This window comes from Piliocolobus tephrosceles, chromosome 21 (genome assembly GCF_002776525.5).
Source record: "Piliocolobus tephrosceles isolate RC106 chromosome 21, ASM277652v3, whole genome shotgun sequence".
NCBI lineage: Eukaryota > Metazoa > Chordata > Mammalia > Primates > Cercopithecidae > Piliocolobus > Piliocolobus tephrosceles.
Window position 1 is genome coordinate 36293668 of NC_045454.1, and position 24735 is coordinate 36318402.

General features: G+C 51.4%; 1 protein-coding gene across 1 annotated transcript in view; it reads left to right on the forward strand.

Moving 5' to 3' along the window:
- The window catches only part of CPAMD8 (C3 and PZP like alpha-2-macroglobulin domain containing 8), a 118107-nt gene that overhangs the window by 75915 nt on the left and 17457 nt on the right, over positions 1-24735 (forward strand). The window contains 8 exon segments of the mRNA XM_023229879.2: positions 646-776; positions 8174-8225; positions 10558-10856; positions 11560-11785; positions 14447-14623; positions 17599-17680; positions 20986-21142; positions 21301-21375. Of these exon segments, the coding sequence (XP_023085647.2) occupies positions 646-776; positions 8174-8225; positions 10558-10856; positions 11560-11785; positions 14447-14623; positions 17599-17680; positions 20986-21142; positions 21301-21375 (1199 nt within the window).

Here is a 24735-nt window from a genome sequence, read left to right on the forward strand (position 1 = left end):
ACACACACACAAATCCACACACACTCGCCCACATGTGTAGACATGCACACACACACACAAATCCACACACACATGCCTGCATGTGTAGACATGCATACACACACACAAATCCATACACATAGACATGCCCACATGTGCAGATACGCATTGCACATGCAAACCTGTAAAAACATATGCACATATGCACACACACTCACATACAAACTCGTACACACAAACATGGAGAAATGAACACACATGCATATACACACAAACACATGTACAAATACATACATCCATATGCACACACAAATTTGTACACACAAACACACAAATGCACACACATGCATATGCACAACAAACTTGCACATACACACACAAATGTACACACACACTACAAACTCGTACACACAAATGCACTCACATGCATATGCACAAACTCTTACATGCACAAATGCATGCATATGCACACATGAGCCTGTACATTCAAGCACATACATACATGTGCAGACATACACACGTGTGTGCATGCACACATCTGCATATACACATGCACATGCACACACACACACATGCACGCGCACACACCTGGGACGAGGATAGCGATGGGACAGCCCCCACCCTGGGTGGGGACCTGTTCTGAGACCAAGACTCCAATTTCTGCAGCCAAAGCCCTTGCTTACGGAGACACAAATTGCTGCCGGGATGGGAGGTCCAGCAAACACCCAGAGGAGAATCACGCCGACAGGAGGGTCCCCATTGGGGTGGATCACGTCAGGCGCAGTGTGATGGTTGAGGTAAGGCGATGTCCTCATCTCTGGTGCTTGGCCAGGGCCTCATTTCTTCAGCCATGAAGCTGGGGCCAGCTGGAGTGTGTGGTCTGAGGCTGAGCCAGGGCCTGGGCAGCCTTCACAGGTTGTGCTTGAGAGCTCGGGGTGCCTGGACTTTGGGGTCCTTCCTCATTGGAGGATCGTGGTGGTCCGATGCCTCCCTAAAGTGCAGAGTGGGCTTTGGTGAAGCAGCCTGGGGCTCTTGAAGGGCTGCAGCAAGTACCCCCTGACCCCTGGGTGAACTATTTAGGAAGACCGTGTCCCTCATCTCGTGCTTGTCATAAGCATTTGTCATTTGTGAGCACCATGACTCAGCATTTGGGGCATTGTCCTTGGATGGCCTGTGTGGGAAGGACACAGAGCTGCAGGGGACAGGGGCAGGCGCCAGGATCTCACAGACCCCCTGGCTGTGAATCCAGGATCAGCCACTTACCCATCATCTTGGGAAGCATCCTGGCTTTCCAGCCCCGCTCTGCAAGACAAGAGGGGCTCACCTTCATAAAACGGGGTAGGAGACCAGAGACGACACACACAGATGTCTCAAGGCTGGGCTTGCAGTAGCCACCATGCCTCATCTTTTCTTGGCTGCTTGGACACAGCAGAGCCCTACTGAGGCTCCATTTGGTGCTGCACCAACAGCAACCCCTAAAAGCAGCCCCAAGGGTCTCACATTCCCCAGAGGCCCAGCTGCAAACAGCTGCTCTCCCTCCCTGCTGGGGTCCTGCTGGCCCTGAACACAAGTGGCTTCTGTTAGCACCAGGAGTCACGTGCCCACCGGGCAGAACTCCGGAGCGGTGACAGTGAACAGGTCACCGCTGTGGTGTTGATGCGATGTGATGGATTCCTCGGGGACAAGAGCGCTGTCAGGTGGGGACCGAGATCTCTGTGAGCCAGCAGGATGGGATGGTCCTGATGGGGAAATGCAGAGACCCCTAGTCACCCTTTGCCCAGCCAGGGCATCCTCCCTGGGCCACAGCCTGCCCTCCTAAGGTCCAAGAAGGAGGCAGTGAGCGCCTCTGAGCTGCAGAACCTGGAGGCCTGGTGTTCTTGCCTCCTCCCCTTGCAGAAGGGGTTTCTCAATGCACACAAAGGGACTCTTTTTTTTTTTTTTTTTTTTTTTTTTGTGAGACGGAGTCTCACTCTGTCGCCCAGGCTGGAGTGCAGTGGCTGGATCTCAGCTCACGGCAAGCTCCGCCTCCCGGGTTTACGCCATTCTCCTGCCTCAGCCTCCCAAGTAGCTAGGACTACAGGCACCCGCCACCTCGCCCGGCTAGTTTTTTGTATTTTTTAGTAGAGATGGGGTTTCACCGTGTTAGCCAGGATGGTCTCGATCTCCTGACCTCGTGATCCGCCCGTCTCGGCCTCCCAAAGTGCTGGGATTACAGGCTTGAACCACCGCGCCCGGCCCACAAAGGGACTCTTGAAGGTCTCCTTCCCCGGAGCCTTTCCTCCCATCCCCTCAGAATGATCTCTGCACCTGCAGTATCCACTTGTCCAGCTTTCTGCAGGAAGCTCTGGGGAAAGATATTGGCATCAGAAGACTTGAAATGTTGATGCAAAAGATGAAGCTACAATTAGAAAAGCAATTTATGAAACAAGAGGCACCAGGACGTGTGGCTTGATAAAGCAGCAAAATGCTCCTCCTGCCTCCTCCACTGGAGGGCTGTGGGTGCCACCGACTGAGCTGGACTTAGGAGCAAGAAGCTGAATAGGATGCATGGGTCAGTGGGGAAGCATCACCTGTGCACGGCCCATCATGGGTGCTGCACCAGGGTGGGGATGGCTTGGCAGGTGCAGGCAGTACGGACACCACCCTGCTTTGCTCCCCTGCTGGCCTGCAAGGGGACTGCAATCCTCTATATCTGCTGGGAGGCTGAGAGCTTTCAATCATCTCCACATAAATTTCACTTCAGTGAAATTCCAAGAAGCAAAGAGGAGGCAGGAATAATTCGGGCCTCACTGGAGTGATACGAGGCTTGGCCAGCCAGGGAATGGGCTCTGGAGTGACAGCCCCAGATTCGAATGGAACCGCTGGATGGTTAAACGAGAGTGTCAGTGGAAAGCCTCTCATGGTGTCTGGCCTGTCTACTAAAGACCCATGTGCTGTTTTCACACAGGCATTTATAACAGTCAACTGGGAAATCCTATACCAAAGTCAGGGATACACTTTCTATTTTAGGAAATGTCCATCAGTTGATGAATTAGAGAAATGAATGTGGGTCGATGAAATGCAATTCCTCAATGCAATGGAATATTATTCAACTGTGAAATGGAGTGAAGGGCCAGGTGTGGTGGTTCACACCTATAATCCTTGTGCTTTGGGAGGCTGAGGCAGGCGGATGGCTTGAAGCCAGGAGTTGGAGGCTGCAGTGAGCTATGATTACGCCACTATACTCCAACCTGGAAAACAGAGCCAGACCCTGTCTAAATGAATGAATGAATGAATGAATGAATGAATAAATAAATAAATAAATAAATAAGTAAATAAATAAATAAATATAATGAAGCACTCACTGATCCATGGTACAACGTGGATAAACCTAGAAAACGTGATACTGAGTGAAAGAAGACAGACACAGGCCAGTCATGGTGGCTCACACCTGTAATCCCAGCACTTTGGGAGGTCAAGGTGGGTGGATCATCTAAAGTCAGGAGTTCGAGACCAGCCTGGGCAACATGGCAAAACCCTGACCCCACTAAAAATGCAAAAATTAGCTGGACATGGTGGCACACACCTGTAGTCCCAGCTCCTCAGGAGGCTGAGGAGGGAGGATTGCTTGAGTCCAGGAGGTGGGGGTTGCAGTGAGCAACAGAGGGGTTCTCGAGACACTGCGCTCCAGCCTGGGCGACAGAGCCAGACCCTGTCTCAAAAAAAAAAAAAAAAAGAAAAGTCAAACACAAAAGGCCACATGGTGTATGATTCCATTTATATGAAATGCCCAGAATAGACAAATCCAGAGAGGCCGAAAGGACTGAAGCACAGATCTGTGCTACAAGGTTGCAGAAAAGCCCAGCCGGAGCTAGTATTTGTGACATCATGTAGGCTCCATGTTCTGAGATCTGGCCCCGAGCCAGAATGGGTATAGAGGCAAAGGAGATTGGAACCGGGATAGACAAGTGCAGCCCGAGATGGACTAACACTCAAGGAGCCAACGCAAGCCACGGCAGAGGGGCAGAATGGAAGAGATGGGCATCATTGAGGAAGTTGGCTCTGGGGTCCTCTGTGAGCTGAGTCAGCCGAGGTTTCTTGGGATCCAGCAACCATGAGGAGCCCCTGAATTTGTGCCCAGGGCCCCAGCCAATGGTCAGCCAGAGGCATAGTGCATGCTGGTTTTGTTTGTTTGTTTGTTTTTTGTGTTTTTTTTTTTTTGAGATGGAATCTCGCTCTGTCACCCAGGCTGGAGTGCAGTGGCCGGATCTCAGTTCAGTGCAAGCTCCGTCTCCTGGGTTCACGCCATTCTCCTGCCTCAGCCTCCTGAGTAGCTGGGACTACAGGTGCCCGCCACCTCGCCCGGCTAGTTTTTTGTATTTTTTTAGTAGAGACGGGGTTTCACAGTATTAGCCAGGATGGTCTCGATCTCCTGACCTCGTGATCCACCCGTCTCGGCCTCCCAAAGTGCTGGGATTACAGGCTTGAGCCACCACGCCCGGCCAGTGCATGCTTGTTATATCAGTTCATTCTTACATTGCTATAAAGAAATACCTGAGACTGGGTTATTTATTTATTTATTTATTTATTTATTTATTTATATTATTATTGGTTTTTGAGATGGAGTCTCACTCTGTCACCCAGGCTGGAGTGCAGTGGTGCAATCTCAGCTCACTGCAACCTCCACCTCCCAGGTTCAAATGATTCTTCTGCTTCAGCCTCCTGGGTAGTTGGGACTACAGGCGTGCACCACCACACCCGGCTAATTTTTATATTTTTAGTAGAGACGGGGTTTCACCATGTTGGCCAGGTTGGTCTTGAACTCCTGACCTCAGGTGACCTGCCTGCCTGGGTCTCCCAAAGTACTGGGATTAGAGGCATGAGCCACTGTGCCCGGCCATGACTGGATAATTAGTAAAGAAAAGAGGTTTAATTGGCTCACAGTTCTGTAGGCTGAACAGGAAGCATGGTTGGGGAGGCCTCAGGAAACTTACAATCATGGCAGGAGGTGAAGGGGAAGCAGGTGTGTCTTACATGGCTAGAGCAGGAGGAGGAGGGAAGGGGGAGGTGCTTCACAGTTTTGTTGCTGTTGTTGTTGTTGTTGTTTTGAGACGGAGTCTCACTCTGTCACCAGGCTAGAGTGCAGTGGCATGATCTCAGCTCATTGCAACCTCTGCCTGCCTGGTTCAAGCGATTCTCCTGCCTCAGCCTCCCGAATAGCTGGGATTACAGGCACCCGCCTCCACGCCCAGATAATTTTTGTATTTTTAGTAGAGATGGGGTTTCACCATGTTGGCCAGGATGGTCTCGATCTCTTGACTTTGTGATCCACTTACCTCAGCCTCCCAAAGTGCTGGGATTACAGTCATGAGCCGCCGTGCCTGGCCGCTTCACAGTTTTAAACAACCAGATCTCATGAGAACTCACTCATTATCACGAGAACAGCAAGGGGGAAATCCGCCCCCATGATCCAATCACCTTCCACCAGACCCCTCTTCCAAACTTGAGGATTACAATTCAACATGAGATTTGGGCGGGGACACAAATCCAAGCCGTATCACTCGCCACTAGCAGAATGGATCTGGTTCTGTCTCTATGGATTTGCCTATTGGACATTTTGTATCAGTGGACTCATATAGCATGTAGCCTTTTGCTTCTGGCTTCTCTCACTCAGTACAATGTGTTTAGGGTTCATCCACAGTGCAGCATGGATCCGTGCTTGCTTCTGTGGCTCAATCATATTCCATTGGATGGATGGACCACATTTTCTTTATCCGTTCGCCTGTGGTGGACATTTGGGTTATGCACAGTTTTTAGGATTATACAGCTGTTAAAAATCTACCGTGAGGTCGGGCACAGTGGCTCATGCCTGTAATCCCAGCACTTTGGGAGGCCGAGGCAGGAGGATCACCTGAGGCCAAGAGTTCGAGACCAGCCTGGCCAACATGGTAAAACCCTGTCTCTACTAAACTATACAAAAAATTAGCCAGGTGTGGTGGTGGGCGCCTGTAATCCCAGCTACTCAGGAGGCTAAGGCAGGAGAATTGCTTGAACCTGGGAGGCAAAGGTTGCAATGATCCGAGATTGCGCCACTGGACTCCATTCTGGGCGACAGAGTGAGACTCCATCTCAAAAAAAAAAAAGAAGCCACCGTGGGTTACAATGGCCTGGCCCTGCCCACTGCTCCCAATCCCTTTCCCAACAAGGGGCCAGGCTGGTAGACAGGCGATTACTGAGGCCCAAGCAATGCTTCTGGGGCTTTCCCTGGTGCCCCCTAGCTTAGCAAATGACCCATGGGCTCCACATCGGGCCTAACAGGGGTGAGATGAAATCCTGGCAGGTGGATGGCTCGGTGTAGCCTGAGATAGTGTCCTCAGCCTCTCAGCACCAACCTTGGGAAGTTTACTAGGAAGTGGATGTGAGTGGGGACAAGCGTCTCCTGGACTCATCAGTATAGACACATGACAATTTCAAGGAGAGCTTTGGAATGAAAGTAGGCAAGGATGAGAAAAATATAATAAGAACTGACCGTCAGTAGCACTGAGAAGACTCCAGACCCCTTCTGAAGCATGATAACCCCATCGCAGTGTGAGGTGGGGGGTCCTTATCCCCAACTTAGAGATGATGAAATGGGAGCCCAAAAGGTTGAGTGAGTGGCCCTAAGCCAGTCAGCAGGAATGGTTGTATTAGGATTCACCAGAGAAACAGAAGTCCCCCCCAACACACATACATAGAATGAGATTTGAGATTTGTTTTTGTTTGTTTGTTTGTTTGTTTTTTGAGACGGAGTCTCGCTCTGTCACCCGGCCTGGAGTGCAGTGGCCGGATCTCAGCTCACTGCAAGCTCCGCCTTCTGGGTTCACGCCATTCTCCTGCCTCAGCCTCCCGAGTAGCTGGGACTACAGGCGCCTGCCACCTTGCCTGGCTAGCTTTTTGTATTTTTTAGTAGAGACGGGGTTTCACCATGTTAGCCAGGATGGTCTCGATCTCCTGACCTCGTGATCTGCCCGTCTCGGCCTCCCAAAGTGCTGGGATTACAGGCTTGAGCCACCGCGCCCGGCAAGATTTGTTATACACACACACACATATACATCTGTAGAACAGGTTTATCATAAGGTACTGGCTCATGCACTTACGGAAGCCGAGAAGTTTACAAGCTGCCCTCTGCAAGATAGAGACCCAGGAGGCCAGGTGTGGTGGCTCACGCCTGTAATCCTAGCACTTTGGGAGGCCAAGGCAAGCGGATTGCTTGAGGTCAGGAGTTCAAGACTAGCCTAGCCAACTTGGCAAAATTCCATCTCCACTAAAAATATAAAAAATTAGCCTGGTGTGGTAGCATGTGCCTGTAGTCCCAGCTACTTGGCAGGCTGAGGCAGGAGAATTGCTTAAACCCAGGAGGCAGAGGTTTCAATGAACTGAGATCACACCACTGCACTCCGGCCTGGGCAACAGAGTGAGACAGTGTCTCTAAATAAATAAATAAATAAATAAATAAATAAATAAATAAATAAATAAAATTGACCATCCTAATGGTGAAAGGGGCTGCCAGGCCACCTGGCTGCAGCTGCCACGTGTTAACCCTTTGAGGTCTGATCCGAGGGCCCCCACAGGGGCCGTGTTGGTCAGACCAAGCCCCACAAGGTGTAGGGGGTTAAATTCTAGGCATCCCTTTTTAAGAGACTGAGACAGCTGCCTTCGAGTATTTGGGGTCATCCATAGAAGAAGCAGAAGTGAGAACTCAGATGGAAGAGACAGGAGACAAGGGATGTGGTGGACAGACAGTGGGACCGAGCCCTGTCCTTGGCAGATGGAGGAGCCCCTCTCACCATGCTCATGGATGTCAAATGAGGCCTCAGAACCTGGCCTCATTTGTCCTCATCACGTCCCCTGCCCAGAGGGAGATGGGAGGACGGGGGTGGCCAAGAGGGTAGGGATGTGAACCCCATGACAAGTTTAGAAGCAGTTGGTGAATTTCTTTTGGCCAGCAAAGGGGAGCAGCCTCAGTTTCCCCCTTGGAGCCTGGGAAGTGGGTGGCCCTGTCTTGCTCCACGCCCCTGTGATCTTGGTGTGACCGTGCTGATACCACGTAAACTCCGGAAGCACAATGACGTGCTCTGGACTTGAAGTCATTAGTGTGGGAGAGCCAGTTGCTCTGCTGAGCTGACCGTCTGCCTCACTGCCCCGGCACTCAGTTCTCCTTGTTTCTTTGTTTCAGGCCGAAGGAGTTCCCCGGGCGTACACCTACAGCGCATTCTTCTGTCCCAGTGGTGAGTCCCCTGTGCCCATCCTGCTAAGGTGTGGCCAGCTGGCTGGGTCAGGACTTTGGCCTTCCCCATTTCCCACACTGGGGGTGTTGTCCCACTGCAAAGTGAGTATCTGCCCTTCCCGGGGGAAGGGGGCACTGTGGTTTAGGAAGAGCCATGTCTCAGCTAGGGACAGGCAGAGCCAGTGAGGGTGGGGCATCCACCACGCAGGGAGTGAATACACAGGAATGTGCACCGCAGGTACCAAGCAAAGTTAGGCTGGCCGGGTGCGGTGGCTCACACCTGTAATCCCAGAACTTTGGGAGGCTGAGGAAGGTGGATCATCTGAAGTCAGGAGTTTGAGACCAGCCTGGCCAACACGGTGAAACTTATCAATACTAAAAGTACAAAGTTGGCTGGGCGCGGTGGCTCCGACTGTAATCCCAGCACTTTGGGAGGCTGAGGTGGGTGGATCACGAGGTCAGGAGTTAGAACCAGCCTGACCAACATGGTGAAACCCTGTCTCTACTAAAAATACAAAAAATTAGCTGGACATGGTGGTGTGCACCTGTAATCCCAGCTGCTCAGGAGGCTGAGGCAGGAGAATCACTTGAACCTGGGAGGCAGAGGTTACAGTGAGCCAAGATCATGCCATTGCACTCTAGCATGGGTGACAGAGCAAGACTCCATTTCAAAAAAAAAAAAAGTACAAAGTTAGCCAGGTGTGATTGTGTGTGCCTATAATCCCAGCTGCTTGGGAGGTTGAGTCAGGAGAATCTCTTGATCCCAAGAGGTGGAGGTTGCAGTGAGCTGAGATTGTGCCACAGCATTCCAGCCTGGGTGACAGAGTGAGACTCCATCTCAAAACAACAACAACAACAGTAACACACCAGCCTGGACCTAAAGATCCCACCTTACACAAGAATGAACCCAAAATGGATCATGGACTTACACATAAAACTATAGTGCTTTTAGAAAAAAACATACATGGACAACATGGTGAAATCCCATCTCTACAAAAAATTAAACAAACAAACAAACAAACAAAAACTTAGCTATATGTGGTGGTGCACACCTGTAGTCCCAGCTACTTGGGAGGTGGAGGTGGGAGGATTGCTTGAGCCCAGGAGGTGGAGGTTGCAGTGAGCCTTTATTGTACCTCTGCACTCCAGCCTGGTTGACAGAGAGAAACTCTGTCTCAAAAAAAGAAGGGAGGGAGGGAGACAAGGAAGAAGGAAGAAAGGAAGGAAGGAGAAAAGAAAGAGGAAGGGAAGGAAAGGAAAGGAAGGAAGGGAGGAGGGAAGGAAGGAAGGAAAGAAGGAAGGAAGGAAGGAAGGAGGGAAGGAAGGAAGAAAGAAAAGAGGGGAAAAAAGATCTTGACTCACTGCAACCTCCATCTCCTGGGTTCAAGTGATTCTCCCGTCTCAGCCTCCTGACTATCTGGGATTACAGGCACCTACCACCACGCCCGACTAATTTTTGTCTTTTTAGTAGAGACAGAGTTTCACCATGTGGGTCAGGCTGGTCTCAAAACTCCCGATCTCAGGTGGTCCACCTGCCTCAGACTCCCAAAATGCTGGATTCTTTACCAAAGTTGAGCTCTCCTAGGTCCTTTGCATCTCTGTATAAATTTTGGAATCCATTTAGCAATTTCTCCAAAGAGCCTCCTGGGATTTTGATTGGGATTGCTTTGAATCTGTAGAACCATCTGGGGAAGAACTCACATGTTCATGATAGTCCATGAACATGGTCTAGCTTTCGTTGATTTGGGTTTTCTTTTGTTCCTCTCCTCAGCCTTTTCAATTTTCAGCACCTTGCTCATCTTTAGTCAGATTTATCCCTGAGCATCTTATCTTTTTGTTTTTTTAGAGAGGATCTTGCTTTAGAGAGAGTCTTGCTTGTTTTTAGAGAGAGAGTAACCCAGGCTGGAATGCAATGGTACAATCATGGCTCACTGCAGCTTTGAACTCCTGGGCTCAAGCAATCTTCCTGCCTTGGCCTCCCAAGTAGCTGGGATGACAGATACATGCCACTACTAATTTAAAAACATTTTTGTAGAGATAGGAGTCTTGCTATGTTGCCCAGGCTGGTCTCGAACTCCTGGCCTCAAGCAGTCTTCCTGCCTCAGCCTCCTAAAGTGCTGGGATTCCAGATGTGAGCCACTCTGCCCAGTCCCATTTTATCTTTTGTGTGCCATTGCCAATGCCATTGTTAGGCCAACACCATTCCACCATGTGTGCTGAGTCACAGTGAGACCCACTCCTTATGGTCCTGGTGCTCACCTCCAGGTACCATCAGGGAAAGTAGGATGCCTCCAGGTGCCCTCTCAACTCCCCATCTCCTTTCCTCCATCCAGAGAGAGTCCACATCTCCACCCCCAACAAGTATGAGTTCCAGTATGTGCAGCGGCCACTGCACCTCACCCGCTTTGATGTGGCTGTGCGAGCTCACAATGATGCCCGTGTGGCCTTGTCTTCCGGGCCCCAGGACACAGCGGGCATGATCGAGATCGTCCTGGGGGGGCATCAGAACACCAGGTCATGGATCTCCACCAGCAAGATGGGAGAGCCCGTGGCCAGTGCACACACGGCCAAGATCCTCTCCTGGGATGAATTCAGAACTTTCTGGATCAGCTGGCATGGTGGCCGTATCCAGGTATACAGCAGGACTCCCTGGGGCTTGTGCAGAAACCTCGTGTTCCTCCAGTATTAGCTACTTCCTGTTCTGTGCCAGGCTCAGATGGGGGGTCGGGAGAAGCAAGGGAAACACAGGGCACCACCTCAAGTTGTTCTCAGTCTAGAGTCGCTTACCAAAACAACATGTAGCAAGAGCTGTGACAGAGGAAGCACCCAGGGATCTGGGAGCAGAGAGAGGAGGCAGGTGGTCAGGGAGAAAAGAAGAATGGACACGAGCAAGTGAAGTGGGGGTTGGGGCGTGTTTTCTGGGCCAAGCGAAAAAGATATAGAAGCTAACACAGCTTCCTAACAAAGGAAGCCAATACAGCTTCCTAGAGGAAGAACATAACCAAAGTAGGTTTTGAAGTATGAATAGGAGTTCGCTAGGCAAAATGGGAGCAGTATGTTCTCCAGGCAGAGCAATAACATGTGCAAAGGTCCAGAGGTTCCAAGGAGCCCAGTGACTTCAGAACCTGCAGATGTCGTGCCTTATGTTTCTGTGGGCTGTTTAATGGATGGGGTAACCTCTGGTTTTTCTCACCTCTGATTCCCCAAAGACCCTTCCTTGCACTGTGAGTGTGGCTAAGGCCTCTGACCCTGGCCACAAAGTTGGTGTCACTGCCACCTGAGTGCCTACTGCCTGCTTCCCGCCAGTGTCCAGCAGCCTTGGTTTCTTTTTCCAGGTTGGCCACGGTCCAGAGCCGTCCAACGAGTCTGTCATTGTGGCCTGGACCCTCCCGAGGCCACCAGAGGTGCAGTTCATTGGCTTTTCCACCGGCTGGGGCTCCATGGGTGAATTCCGAATCTGGAGGAAGATGGAGGTGGACGAGAGCTATAGCGAGGCCTTCACCCTGGGGGTCCCGCACGGTGCCATCCCTGGGTCTGAGCGGGCTGCCGCCTCCATCATCGGTGCGTCTGTCCCACAGCCTGGCTTGGGGAGGTCAGGTGGCAAGAGCCAAGGTTGAGACTCCAGGTTTAGTCTCAAGCTCGGCTTTGCTGGGGACCTGTGTCCTGGGGTGTCCACCCATACACCCACTCACCTGACAAGCAGCTTCCAGTGCCTTCTCTATGTCCATCCATGTGCTGGGCATTAAGGCAGCCCAAGAGCTGACCCCAACCCCACCCTTGAGGGACTCCTAGTCCAGGTGACATGGCAGATCCAGAGCCCCCCCCAGTCTAAGCCTTATGCAGAGGTCAGGGTGGGGTGACCCCTAAGAACCTGCAGTGAGCCCTGTGAGGGAAGTGGGCCAAGGACAAGCTCCAAGAAGACACAAATGCCTGATGAAGTCAGCCAGATGTGGGGTGCAGGATGGAGGCCTTGGGGGTCTTGGTGATGGGGCAGGCGTCTGGAGCAGTTGCCGAGTAGAGGTGAGAGGCTCTGACTAGGGACATCGGAAGCAGCCTTAGGGGGTCTGTAGGGTTGGGATGTGTGTTACTCTGTTTTCATGCTGCTGATAAAGACATACCCAAGACTGGGTAATTTATAAAGAAAAAGAGGTTTAATTGACTTTCAGTTTCACGTGGCTGGGGAGGCCTCACAATCATGGCGGAAGGCGAAAGGCACATCTTACATGGCCAGAGGGAGAATGAGAGAATGAGAGCCCAGTGAAAGAGGTTTCCCCTTATAAAACCGTCAGATCTCGTGAGACTTATTCTCTACCACGAGAACAGTATGGGGAAACCACCCCTATAATTCAATTAGCTCTCACCAGTTCCCTCCCACAACACGTGTGAACTATGGGAGCTACAATTCAAGATGAGATTTGGTTGGCAACACAGCCAAACCATATCAGGATGCCTCTAGTAGCCCAGGTGCTGGAGGGGAATGTCTGATTGTGTGATTGATTCAGTGCTGGGAATTGGGCAGAAGGGTGGTGAGAGTTTGGGATGGGCCTCAGCCAGGGAGGAGAGGGCGAGAGGCCACAAGGAGATGGATGGGCCCAAATGAGGGTGTTGAGGCTCTCTCTGACATCAGAGGGCAGAGGCCCTGGTACCCAGGCAGGTAGGCGGTTGTGGCCAGATCAGAGGAATTTCGAGTTTACAATTCCTGAGGCACGAGAGCAAGTCAGAGTGGATGCGGGGCTGAGTGACTAAGATGGAATTGAGGGAAATAGGAGAAGAAGCAGAGAGGCAGGAATGGAGAGGAGGTGACGGCTGGGATCCGTGCACCAATGCCTTCAGTGACACAGCAGGTGGAGAAGAAGCTGGGTAGCCTAGAGCATGGTGATGAGAAAGTAGCCAGGCTGTTTGTGCAACAAGGAGAGGCTGCAGGGGCAATGGCAGCCTCAGCGAGACATGCGGAGATGCTAAAGAAGGAAAGAAGGGGCCGGGTGTGGTGGCTCACGCCTGTAATCCCAGCACTTTGGGAGGCCGAGGCGGGTGGATAACGAGGTCAAGAGGTCGAGACCATCCTGACCAACATGATGAAACCCAGTCTCTATTAAAAATACAAAAATTAGCTGGGCATGGTGGCACAAGCCTGTAACCCCAGCTACTCGGGAGGCTGAAGCAGGAGAGTCGCTTGAACCTGGGAGGAGGAGGTTGCAGTGAGCCAAGATCACGCCACTGCAGTCCAGCCTGGTGACAGAGCGAGATTCCATCTAAAAATAAATAAAATAAAATAAAATAAAATAGGAGAGAAGGTGTGTTCAGGGGACACTGGGGGTCCATCAGCAATCTTTGAGACAAGGAAGCCAAGAAGAGGAATACAGAATGTCAAGGGGATGGGAGAACCATGATTTTTTTTAAAGAGAGAAAACTTTTAAAAATGTACCTTCAACTCCACACATCTAGAAACTTTTTAAAAAATTTAAGTGCTCTTGGTTAAAGAAAAAATCTGAATATTTTAGAAAGAATATTTTAGGGCCGGGCACAGTGGATCACGCCTGTAATCCTGGCACCTTGGGAGGCAGAGGCACGTGGATCACCTAAGGTCAGGAGTTCGAGACCAACCTGGCCAACATGATGAAACCCTGTCTCTACTAAAAAAAAAAAAAAAAAAAAAAATTAGCCAGGTGTGGTGGCACATGCCTGTAGTCCCAGCTACTCAGAAGGCTGAGGCAGGAGAGTTGCTTGAGCCTGAGAGGCAGAGGTTGCAGTGAGCTGAGGTTGTGCCACTGCATTCCAGCCTGGGTGACATAGTGAGACTCCATCTCAAAAAAAAAAAAAAAAAAAAAAGGAATATTTTAGGAAGACTATTTAGAATGGAATGAGAATGATTGTAGACACTCTGATATTTGTGGGATGCAGCCAAAGTTGTACTTAGAGGCCAGTGTATAGCCTTCAATTCACCCATTTTAAAAGCCAGCGAGGGAAAAAGCACTGAACAGAATGAAAAGCTAGAGAAAGAAAGCCTAAGTTAAAAACTAAAGAACACAGAGGAAGGTGTGTAAAATTGTCACCAAAGCCAGCACACCAGCTGGTCTGAGCAGGCAGAGGGTGTCAGTCCCAAAGGGCAGTTGGGTGGCTGACTGGGTGACACACGCAGTCTCCTGTCCCTGGGTAAAGCTGTCCCTGTTCTCTACTGAGCTGGGACAGCCCCCAACTCAACTCTCTTCTCCTTCCCACCAGGGGACGTCATGGGGCCAACCCTGAACCACCTCAACAACCTCCTGCGGCTGCCCTTTGGCTGTGGAGAGCAGAACATGATCCATTTTGCTCCCAACATCTTTGTCTTGAAGTATCTTCAGAAAACCCAGCAGCTCAGCCCTGAGGTGGAGAGAGAGACCACCGACTACCTAGTACAAGGTATTGGGGAAAAACTGCCTGGTCGAGGTGGGAGCAAGGGAGTCAGGTTCAGCCTTCAGTGGAGAAGACCACGCTGGAGGCGGCCCACACACCAGGCACAGCGATGAGGAGGAAGTGGGCAAAAGAGGCCATTCAGGGTGGCCCTGATCTGGTCACTGTCAGCAGGAGCCTGATGTCTCTGGCTGTTAGGATGAGATTCTGAATGAATGGTGCTGTTCAGATACAGGGAGAGAAACAGCATCTTTTTAAAGTGTAGTTTTTTTTTACAACAAGAATATAACAGCATTATTAAAAATAACATTTAGAAAAGAAAAAAGAAGGCCAAGCACAGTGGCTGATGCCTGTAATCCCAACACTTTGGGAGGCCGAGGCAGGAGGATCACTTGAACCCAGGAATTTGAGACCAGGCTGGGCAACAAAGCAAGACCCCGGTCTCTACAAAAAATAAAAACATATTAGCCAGACATGGTGGCATGCACCTGTAGTCCCAGCTGCTCAGGAGGCTGAGGCAGGATGATTGCTTGAGCCCAGAGTTGGAGGCTGCAGTGAACTGTGATTGTGCCACTGCACTCCAGCTAGGGTGACCGAGTGAGACCCCAACTGTAAAAAATAAGAAAGAAGAAAGAAGAAACAGTCAGGGGTTGCTCCAGGCTGAAAGTCTGGCATCATGAAGGCTGATCATGGACAGCTAGGAAGGCCAAGTCCACTGAGGCCAGGTCCTGGGGGCCCAGATTAGCTCTTGTGAGGGTCTGGGAGGTGGGTGGACACCAGCTGCCCCAGGGCCAGGCACACCGTGGTGGATCCATCCAGGCTCAGGTCCTTAAACACCACCCAGAGTCGAATGAGCCCTCCTCGTGAATAACAGCCTGTACCTCCACAGGACAACCAGACCCTGTGTGCATCCAGCCAACTCGCAGTCCAGACTCGACAAACCCCAAATCAACCCCCTCCATCTTCCCCCCACACCCACTTGTGTTCATTTCCTAAAACCGCCACAATAAAATGCCACAAACTGGGTGACTTAGAACGACAGAAATGTGTCATCTCCTTATAGTTGTGGAGCCCAAAAGTCCGAAATAAAGGTGTCCGCAGAGCTAGTTCCTTCTGGTGGCTCTGAGGGAGACTCTGTCCCAGGCCTCTCTACTGGCATTTGCTGGCTCCAGGTGTTCCTTGGCTTATAGACCAATCAGCCTGCTCTGTGCCTCCACGATCGCATGGTTGTCACGTCTGTGACTAATTCCCTTTCTTTTCTTTTTCTTTTTTTTTTCTTTTTTTTTTTTTTAGAGTCAGGGTCTTGCTCTGTCACCCAGGCTGGAGTGCAGTGGTGCAATCATAGCTCACTGCATACTTGAACTCCTGGGCTCAAGCCAGCCTCCCACCTCAGCCTCCTGAGTAGCTGGGACTACAGGTGTGCACCACCATGCTCAGCCAAATCTTTGTAAAGATGGGGTTCCACTATGTTGTCCAGGCTGGTCTTGAACTCCCGGCCTCGAGTGATCCTCTCACCTCGGCCTCTCAAAATGCTGGGATTTCAGGTGCAAGCCACGGCGCTCAGCCTCTCTTTTCAAGGACAAGGACACCTGTCACTAGATTTAGGGCCTACCGTAAATAAATCCAAGATGCTCTCGTCTGGAGATCCGAACCTTAATGATATCTGTTAAGATCTTTATTTCCAGTAAGGTCCCATTTTTGGGTTCTAAGTGGATGTGAATTTGGGAAGACCCACCCCATACAGAATGCCTTTTGTCACCTGTCCTGTCTCTGTGGACACAGCCCTGTCCTTCCTGAGGCTCAGGCCACACAGCGTGGTGCCCTCAGATTCGTCCTTCTTTCCCTCACAGCCCGTGTCTGGCTGAGTAGCTCTGCCTTCACCCCAGGAAGGCTCCCCGCCTCTGTCGCCACCACTGGGTCCAAACTCATCATTGCACACTTGGAGGGCCCCCGTCCCCAGCTTTCTGTCCAGACCCTATGGTCCACTGGCTCTATGTGTCTCCTCACACTCTTCTCCTACTCACACGCCACCCGTGGCTCACTGTGCCCTCGCAGGAAAGCCACACTCCCAGCCCAGCCTTGGAGGCCCCTGTGGCCCACCGGCCTCTCGCCATACTCCCTCGTTCCCTGCTCCGTTCCCTGCCCCCAGCACCTCCAGTTCTCTGAGCTTCCCAAGCTCCTGTCCCAGCAGGTGGAGCAGCCCCCACACCTGGGGACAGAGGGTGCTGCCCCAAGATGGTGGTTTCGCTGACCTCCTGGGAGTGACTGAAGGCCAGTGTGTGACCAGTAGTCACAAAGGGGCCATGTCAGTAAACGAGACGAATGAGTTGGAGGTTACAGCCACCCTAGATGTGGTGTGAGGCCGTTTCAGGGACCTCAGATGTGGTGTGAGGTAGTTCCAAGGATCCCCAATGTGGTGTGGAGCAGTTTCAGGGACCCCCGATGTGGTGGGGGCAGTTTCAAGGACCCCAGATGTGGTGTGGGGCAGTTTCAAGAACCCCAGATGTGGTGTGGAGCAGTTTCAGGGATCCTAGCTGTGGTGTGGGGCAGTTTTAGGTACCCCGGATGTAGTGTATAGTTTCAGGGACCCCAGATGTGGTGTGGGGCAGTTTCAAGAACCCCAGATGTGTGGAGCAGTTTCAGGGATCCCAGATGTGGTGTGGGGCAGTTTCAGGGACCTCAGGTGTAGTGTGGAGCAGTTCTAGGGACTCCAGATGTGGTATGAGACAGTTTCAAGAACCCCAGATGTGCTGTGGGGCAGTTTCAGGGACCCCAGATGTGGCGTGGAGCAGTTTCAGGGACCCCAGATGTGGGTGTATGGCAGTTTCAAGGACTCCAGATGTGATTTGAGGCAATTCCAGGGACCCCACATGTGGTGTGGCTTCGGAGGTCCGGGGTGGGGGGTGGCAGAGCGGTGTAGGTTCCCTGGGGGGCCCTGGGCCAGGCCACTCAACAGGACAGGGTCCTTTCTGCTTGCCCCGCAGGCTACCAGCGCCAGCTGACCTACAAGCGCCAGGATGGCTCCTACAGCGCTTTTGGGGAGCGGGACGCATCGGGGAGCATGTGGTGAGTCCCCACCGCCCCTGGCACGGCCTCTGAGGCTCCCCGCCCGACGCCACGGCTTCACATCCAATGCAGTGTGGCCAGATCACTTGGTGCCTGATCCCCAGATGACAGGGAACACAGCTGGGAAGTAAAGACTGTGGTGGTCCCAGCTTCAGGGACAGAGGCTGGGGCTTGGGGCCAGTGCAGAGCTGATGATTGTAACTGTTCCTCTTTCTGCTGTTGTTACCACGGTGAGCAGGACCCCATGCCCTGCTCTCTGGCCCCTTGGGAGTGAGCCTTGGATGCCCTGGGCTTCCTCAAGCTCTCAGGACCCAGGAATAGCGGTGACTAGAGCAGGAGATGGCAGGGCAAAGGGGTCAGAGGCCAGACCAGTGCCTCGAGGCTGGCGTGTGCTGTCTGCAGGAGAAGCCTGGGATCTTGTTTCTGTGGTAACTGCAGGGAGGTGACCAGGGTAGGGAGGGTCCCTGGGAGGCTGGGCACACCTGGATCTTGTTTTCCTGGGATCCTCAGGCTACTGCAGTTCTTGGCATCATCACGGGGTTCACCTGAGACTGTGGGTGACCTTCCAACTTCTGTGCCCATCACCAGACTCCTTCTCGGAGATTGCCACCCTGGTAGTGCCGACAGCAGCTGTGAGCATGGAAACTGCCCTGGTTTTAGTCCAACGGAGTGTCCACTGCACAGTTGCAGTGCCAGAACCCGGGCAGCGGGGACATGTGGCTGAGTGCTTCCTGCCATGGGCAGCATCCCTTACCCAGCTCCAGAGGGGCCCAGGGTTGATGATACACCCAGCATCCCCCAGCCCCAGCAGCTCATCCACAGTGTCGCAGCTCTAGTCCCAGGGCCCTGCCTTGCTGACAACTGATAATGCAAGGCCGTAATCATGCCCTAGCAAGCAGAGGCCCTGCCCACCCCAGGGACAGCTAAAGCCACCGAGTCACTCTCCAAAAGTTGGCTGAGCCCCAGCAGCCCCTAGGAGGTCTCCACCAGCCAAGATTAGCAAGTTGTGACGTACCGGACATGTTTTGTTTTGTTTTGTTTTTGTTTTGAGATGGAGTCTAACTCTGTTGCCCAGGCTGGAGTGCGGTGGCACAATCTTGGCTCACTGCAGCCTCCATCTCCCAGGTTCAAGCAATTCTCCTGCCTCAGCCTCCTGAGTAGCTGGGATTACAGGCGTGCCCCACCACACTGGCTAATTTTTGTATTTTTGGTAGAGATGGGGTTTCACCATATTGGCCAGGCTGGTCTCAAACTCCTGACCTTAGGTGATCCGCCCGCTTCGGCCTCCTAAAGTGCTGGGATTACAGGCATCAGCCACCATGCCTAACCTGGACACTCAGTGTGCACACACCACCTCAGCTTCTTCCAGGGATTAAACTCTCAGCATGAGCAAGAAAAATCAAATTTCACTGTGTGCATGGAAATAGAGTAGCCAGCAGCTTCCAGGTCCCATCTCACCTTCTAAAACATTCTTTTTGGTCTCCGAACATGGAAGTCTTTCTGCGGACCCTGTAGGACAAGGAGGCAGTAAGCGCAGGGCGGTGGCAGCAGCACCCACCCCGAAGCTGGACAAACCTGGGCTCTGTCTCGTGTGAGCTGTGTGGCCTTGGACCCGATGCTCAACCTCTCTGAGCCTGTTTCCTTACCACATATCCCTCTCAGAACCTGGATCCATGGGATAAGCATGTGATACACTCAGTGCAGTGCCATCCTGTTAGTGCCTCCCCTAACTACTTACCAGAGGAGTCCAAGATCCTACCTGGGAGCCTTAAAACTTGGGATCTGTTCTAGATGGGTTCCCTTATACTCAATGCACATTCATTCATTTATTCATTCAGTGAGCCAGGCCCTGGTCTTCATCCTGGGGGAACAAGGAACACATGGCTCCTGCCTCCAGGTCCTCCCTGCCCAGTGCAGGAGAAATACCCTGTGCAAGATGCAATAGCTATCCACTGCTGTGTAACAAGTGACCCCTAAATGTAGCCATTTAAAACAACAAACATGTATTATCTCTATTTATTATGTACTAATTCTTATGGAATTCAGGAGCAGCTTAGCTGGGTGTTTCTGCCTGGGGATGTTTGCTGGGGTTGCAGTCAAGGTGTTGGCTGTTGCTGCCTTCATCTGAAGGCTCAACTGGGGCTGGAAGATTTGTTTCCAAATTGACTCCCTCACATGGCTGTTGGCAGGAGGCCTCAGTTGCTCACCATGTGGACTTCTCCATAGGGGCTACTTGAGTGTTCTTACAACATGGCGGCCAGCTTCCTCTCACAGTGAGCAATTCAAGAGAGAAAGCAAGAAGGATGCCACAGTGTCTTTTCTTACTTGGTCTTACAAGTCAGGCTGTCACTTCTGCCTCATTCTATTCTATTCCTTTTTTTTTTTTTCTTTTCTTTTCTTTTTTTGAGATGGAGTCTCACCCTATCACCCAAGCTGGAGTTCAGTGGTGTAGTCTCAGTTCACTGCAGCCTCCACCTCCTAGGTTCAAGCAATTCTCCTGCCTCAGCCTCCTGAGTAGCTGGGATTATAGGCACCTGCTACCATACCTGGCTAATTTTTGTGTTTTAAATAGAGACAGGGTTTCACCATGTTGCCCAGACTGGTCTCGAACTCCTGACCTCAGGTGATCTGCCCACCTAAGCCTCCCAAAGTGCTGGGACTACAGGTGTGAGCCACCGTGCCTGGCCCACATTCTATTCTTTAGTAGTGAGTTGCTAAGTATACCCCATCTACACATGAAGGGAATCAGGCCTCCATCTCTTGAAAGGAGGAGTATTAAGGCATTTGTGGATATACATTAAAATGAGTATAATAGGTGTATAATTTTGTATCTATAAAACAAAGAAGTAGAGAGTGATCGAGCAGGGTAGTTATATGGGACGGTCAGGAAAGGTCTCCTGGAGGATATGAGGGAGGAGCCATGAAAATCCAAGGGAACAGCGTTCCAGGCAGAGGGAACGGCCATTGCAAAGGCCCTGAGGCAGGACCCAACTTGACGAGGTTGGGCCACAGAAGGGAGGCTGGTGTGGCTGGAGCAGCACAGGGCCAGGAGCAGACCTGAATGCCACTAGGGTAGAGGTCCAGGCAGGAAGGAGAGAGCTCCATCTTCAGGCCCGACCGAGTGCTGGGCAATGTGCCCCCTCCTCCACTCTGACAGCCCTGTGGGGATAGATTGGACCCCTCCCATCTTATAGATGAGGAAATGGAGGCCAGGAGTGGTACAGGGAGCTTGCTGCAATCCTTCAACCAGCACGTGGGGGCTGACCATTCTGCAGCCCCTCAGGCGACGCCCTGTTCTCTTTCAGGCTCACGGCCTTTGTCCTAAAGTCCTTTGCACAGGCTCGCAGCTTTATCTTCGTGGACCCCCGGGAGCTGGCTGCCTCCAAGAGTTGGATCATCCAACAGCAGCAGACCGACGGCTCCTTCCCAGGCGTGGGCAGGGTCCTGAACAAGGACATCCAGGTGAGTGGCCTCTTGAGCCTCCTTCTGGGGCCTCTCGCCTCCTCCTGGAGCCCCAGCCCTGACCTGCCTGTTCCTACTCCTTGGAACTGCCTGGGGCAAGTTGGGGGAAGTGGACCGTCTCCTTTGGCTTGGGGTGAGGCCTGTGAGTCCCTTTGCAGGGTGGGATCCACGGCACTGTCCCGCTGACAGCCTACGTGGTGGCTGCTCTCCTGGAAACAGGCACAGCCTCAGAGGTGAGTACAGAAGGGGTTTGGGGAGACTTGGGGCTGGTCCCTGGAGGAGCGAGTGAGAGGTTCCCTCCTTTATGCCAGGGTTGATTTCTTCCTCCTTGCCCTCCTTCTGCTTATTGTTGAGGCTTTTTCATGCTTTTCATCAACAATGGTCACATTACATCCAGTTTCTTGTAATCTGAGCAGAGGAGAGAGAGATTCCCATGCTACTAGGGGGAAATCGGGCACGTGTTGGGGGCTGGGGAGGTTCCCTGAGTACAAGGCCTCCCATGACTGTCCAGCCCCCAGACCTCCTTCAGAGAATCATTTCAGGCTAGTTCAGGTTCCTGGCCAGTGACCCAAGGGTTGGCTTCAGGGAACCCTACAAAATGTTGGACTCATGCATGTTTTTGTGGGGAAGGGGTTAGGATATTCAGAGACAGTTGGACTGGATGGGGCTTAGACGGCCCAAGACACTTGAGGGCCATAGTCTCTTCTATGAGGTGTTCCTGGGGTGGGGGATGGCACAGTCTCTGCAGAGAAGGCTACCGTGATGGATCTCAACCCTAGGTGAGAAGAATCTGCCCTCCCTAATACCTACATCAATTCTACAATCTCTGATGATAAATTATGAGTTTGGGCACGTCTCAGGATTCTTGGTGTCACAATCCAGACAACTGGTGGGTCTAGGGTTTGCTGTGACATAAGACCCCCACAATGCACAATGTCCAGAGGGTTCCTTGCCCTGTGTTATGGGCTGAATTGGTTCTCCCCTGACCAAATTCTTATGCTGAATTCCTAACTCCCTGTCTTAGCTTGGGCTGCAGAAACAAAATACCATGGAGTAAGTGGCTTCAACAATAGGCATTTATTTCTCACAGTTCTAGAGGCTGGGAAGTCCAAGACCAAGGCACAGGCAGGTTTGGTTTTTGGTGAGGGCTCTCTTCCTGGTTTGTTGACTACCACCTTCTTACTGTGTGTTCACATGGTGTTTCCCTAGTGTGTACATGTGGAGAGAGAGCTCTAGTGCTTTTCCTCTTCGTATAAAGACACTAATCCTGTTACTATGGAGGCCCCATCCTCATGACCTCAATCTAAACCGAATTATCGCTCAAAGGTCCCCGACTCCTAATACCATCGTATTAGGAGTTAGAGCTTCAACATATGAATTCTGAGGAAGATCACAGGTATTCCGTGATACCCCCCCCTCCATACCTCAAATTCATCCCCCACATCTCCCATGGAAGTGGTCAAATATGTCACCTCCCAAATGCATTTTTCTGGAAACTTCCCTGCCAGAGCCCTTGACCCCCACTGTAGTTGGAATGGACAGCACCCAGGATGCTGCACAATTGCTACCCTCCTTTACTAAGGAAGGGTATTGGGAGGCACATGTTTTGAGACCTTGCATGTCTGCAAATATTCTTATTCTGCCCCTGTATGATAGTTGGGCTGGGTATAGAATTCCAGGTTGGAAATTGCTTTCTTTTAGAATAATTGATGATGTTCTATCATCTTCTAGTTTCCAGTGTTCCATCGAGAAGTCAGTTGTCATTCTGAGTAACTATCCTTTGTATCTGGTTTGTTCCCTTCCTGGAAGCTTTCCAATCTTCTCGTTGTCCATATCACTATAGACAACAAGATACGTGCACTTTTATGACACATATCTTGAGGTGAGGCTTTTTTTTTTCCAGCTCACTGCAACCTCTGCCTCCTGGGTTCAAGTGATTCTCTTTGGCTTGGGGTGAGGCCTGTGAGTCCCCTTGCAGGATGGGATCCATGGCACAGCAGCTTCAGACTCCTGAGTAGCTGGGACTACAGGCATGTGCCACTGCATCTGGCTAATTTTCGTATTTTTAGTAGAGACCAGGTTCCACCATGTTGGCCAGGTTGGTCTCAAACTCCTGACCTCAGGTAATCCTCCTGCCTTGACCTCCCAAAGGACTGGGATTACAGACATGAGCGACCCTCATGCCCGGCCCTCCTTTATGTCTTCAATGAGCACTCAACAGGCCCTCCACCTCCTCCCCATCCCTTGAAGTCACTTCACTTCTCCCAAGAATCTTTTTCTGCCTTCTCCAGATCCTTCCAACCTATTTCTCTTCTGAATTTGAAGACCTTCCCCACAGGGCAGCAGTTGATTCTCTCCAGTCTTCTGGGTTCTGGTCTCTTAGATCAGCAGTACCCAAACTTTTTGGCACCAGGGACCAGTTTTGTGGAAGACAATTGTTCCATGGCTTGGGGAAGAGGGGCTAGTTTTGGGATGATTCAAGAGCATTACATTTATTGTGCACTTTATTTCTATTATTATTACATTATAATATATAATGAAATAATTATACAACTCACCATAATATAGAATCAGTGGGAGCCCTGAGCTTATTTTCCTGCAACTAGACTGTCCCTTCTGGGAGTGATGGGAGACAGTGACAGATCATCAGGCATTAGATTCTCATAAGGAGTGTGCAACCAGCTGGGTGCAATGGTTCACACCTATAATCCCAGCACTTTGTGAGGCCAAGGCAGGCAGATCACTTGAAGTCAGGAGTTCAAGACCAGCCTGGCCAACATGACAAAACCCTGTCTCTACTAAAAATACAAAAGTTAGCTGGGCATGGTGGTGCACGCCTGTAGTCCCAGCTACTTGGGAGGCTGAGGCAGGAGAATCACTTGAACCTGGAAGGCAGAGGTTGCAGTGAGCCAAGCTCGTATCACTGCACTCCAGCCTGGGCAACTGAGCAAGAGTCTGTCTCAAAAAAAAGAAAAAAGAAAAAAGGAGTCTGCAACCTAGATCCCTCACATGCTCACAGTTCATAATAGGGTTTATGCTCCCATGAGAATCTAATGCCGCTGCTGATCTGATGGGAGGTGGAGCTCAGGTGGTAATACAAGCGATGGGGAGGGTCTGTAAATACAGATGAAGCTTTGCTGGCTCACCTGTCACTCACCTCCTGCTGTGCAGCCCCTTCCTAACAGGCCACCAACCGGTATCAGTCTGTGACCCGGAGGTTGGGGACCCCTGTCTTAGATCATTCCCCAAAGGAGGCAAAACCTGCTGTCTTCATTTCCTGTGGCTACCATAATAAACTGCCACAAACTGGGTGGCTTAAAACAACAGAAATACATTCTCATTGCTTTGGAGACCAGAAGTGCAAAATCAAGGCATTGGCAGGCCCTTGCTCCCTCTGCAGGCTCTAAGGGAGGAGCTTTCTTTGCTGCCTCCAGCTTCCAGGGGCTCCAGGCATTCTTTGGCTTGTGGTTGCATCACTCTAGCCCCTGCCTCTGTCTGCATGTGACCTTCTCCTCTGTCTTCTCCCCTTCTCGTCTCTTAAACAACACTGCTGCCAGGTGCAGCGGAGCATTCCTGTAGTCCCAGCTATTCAG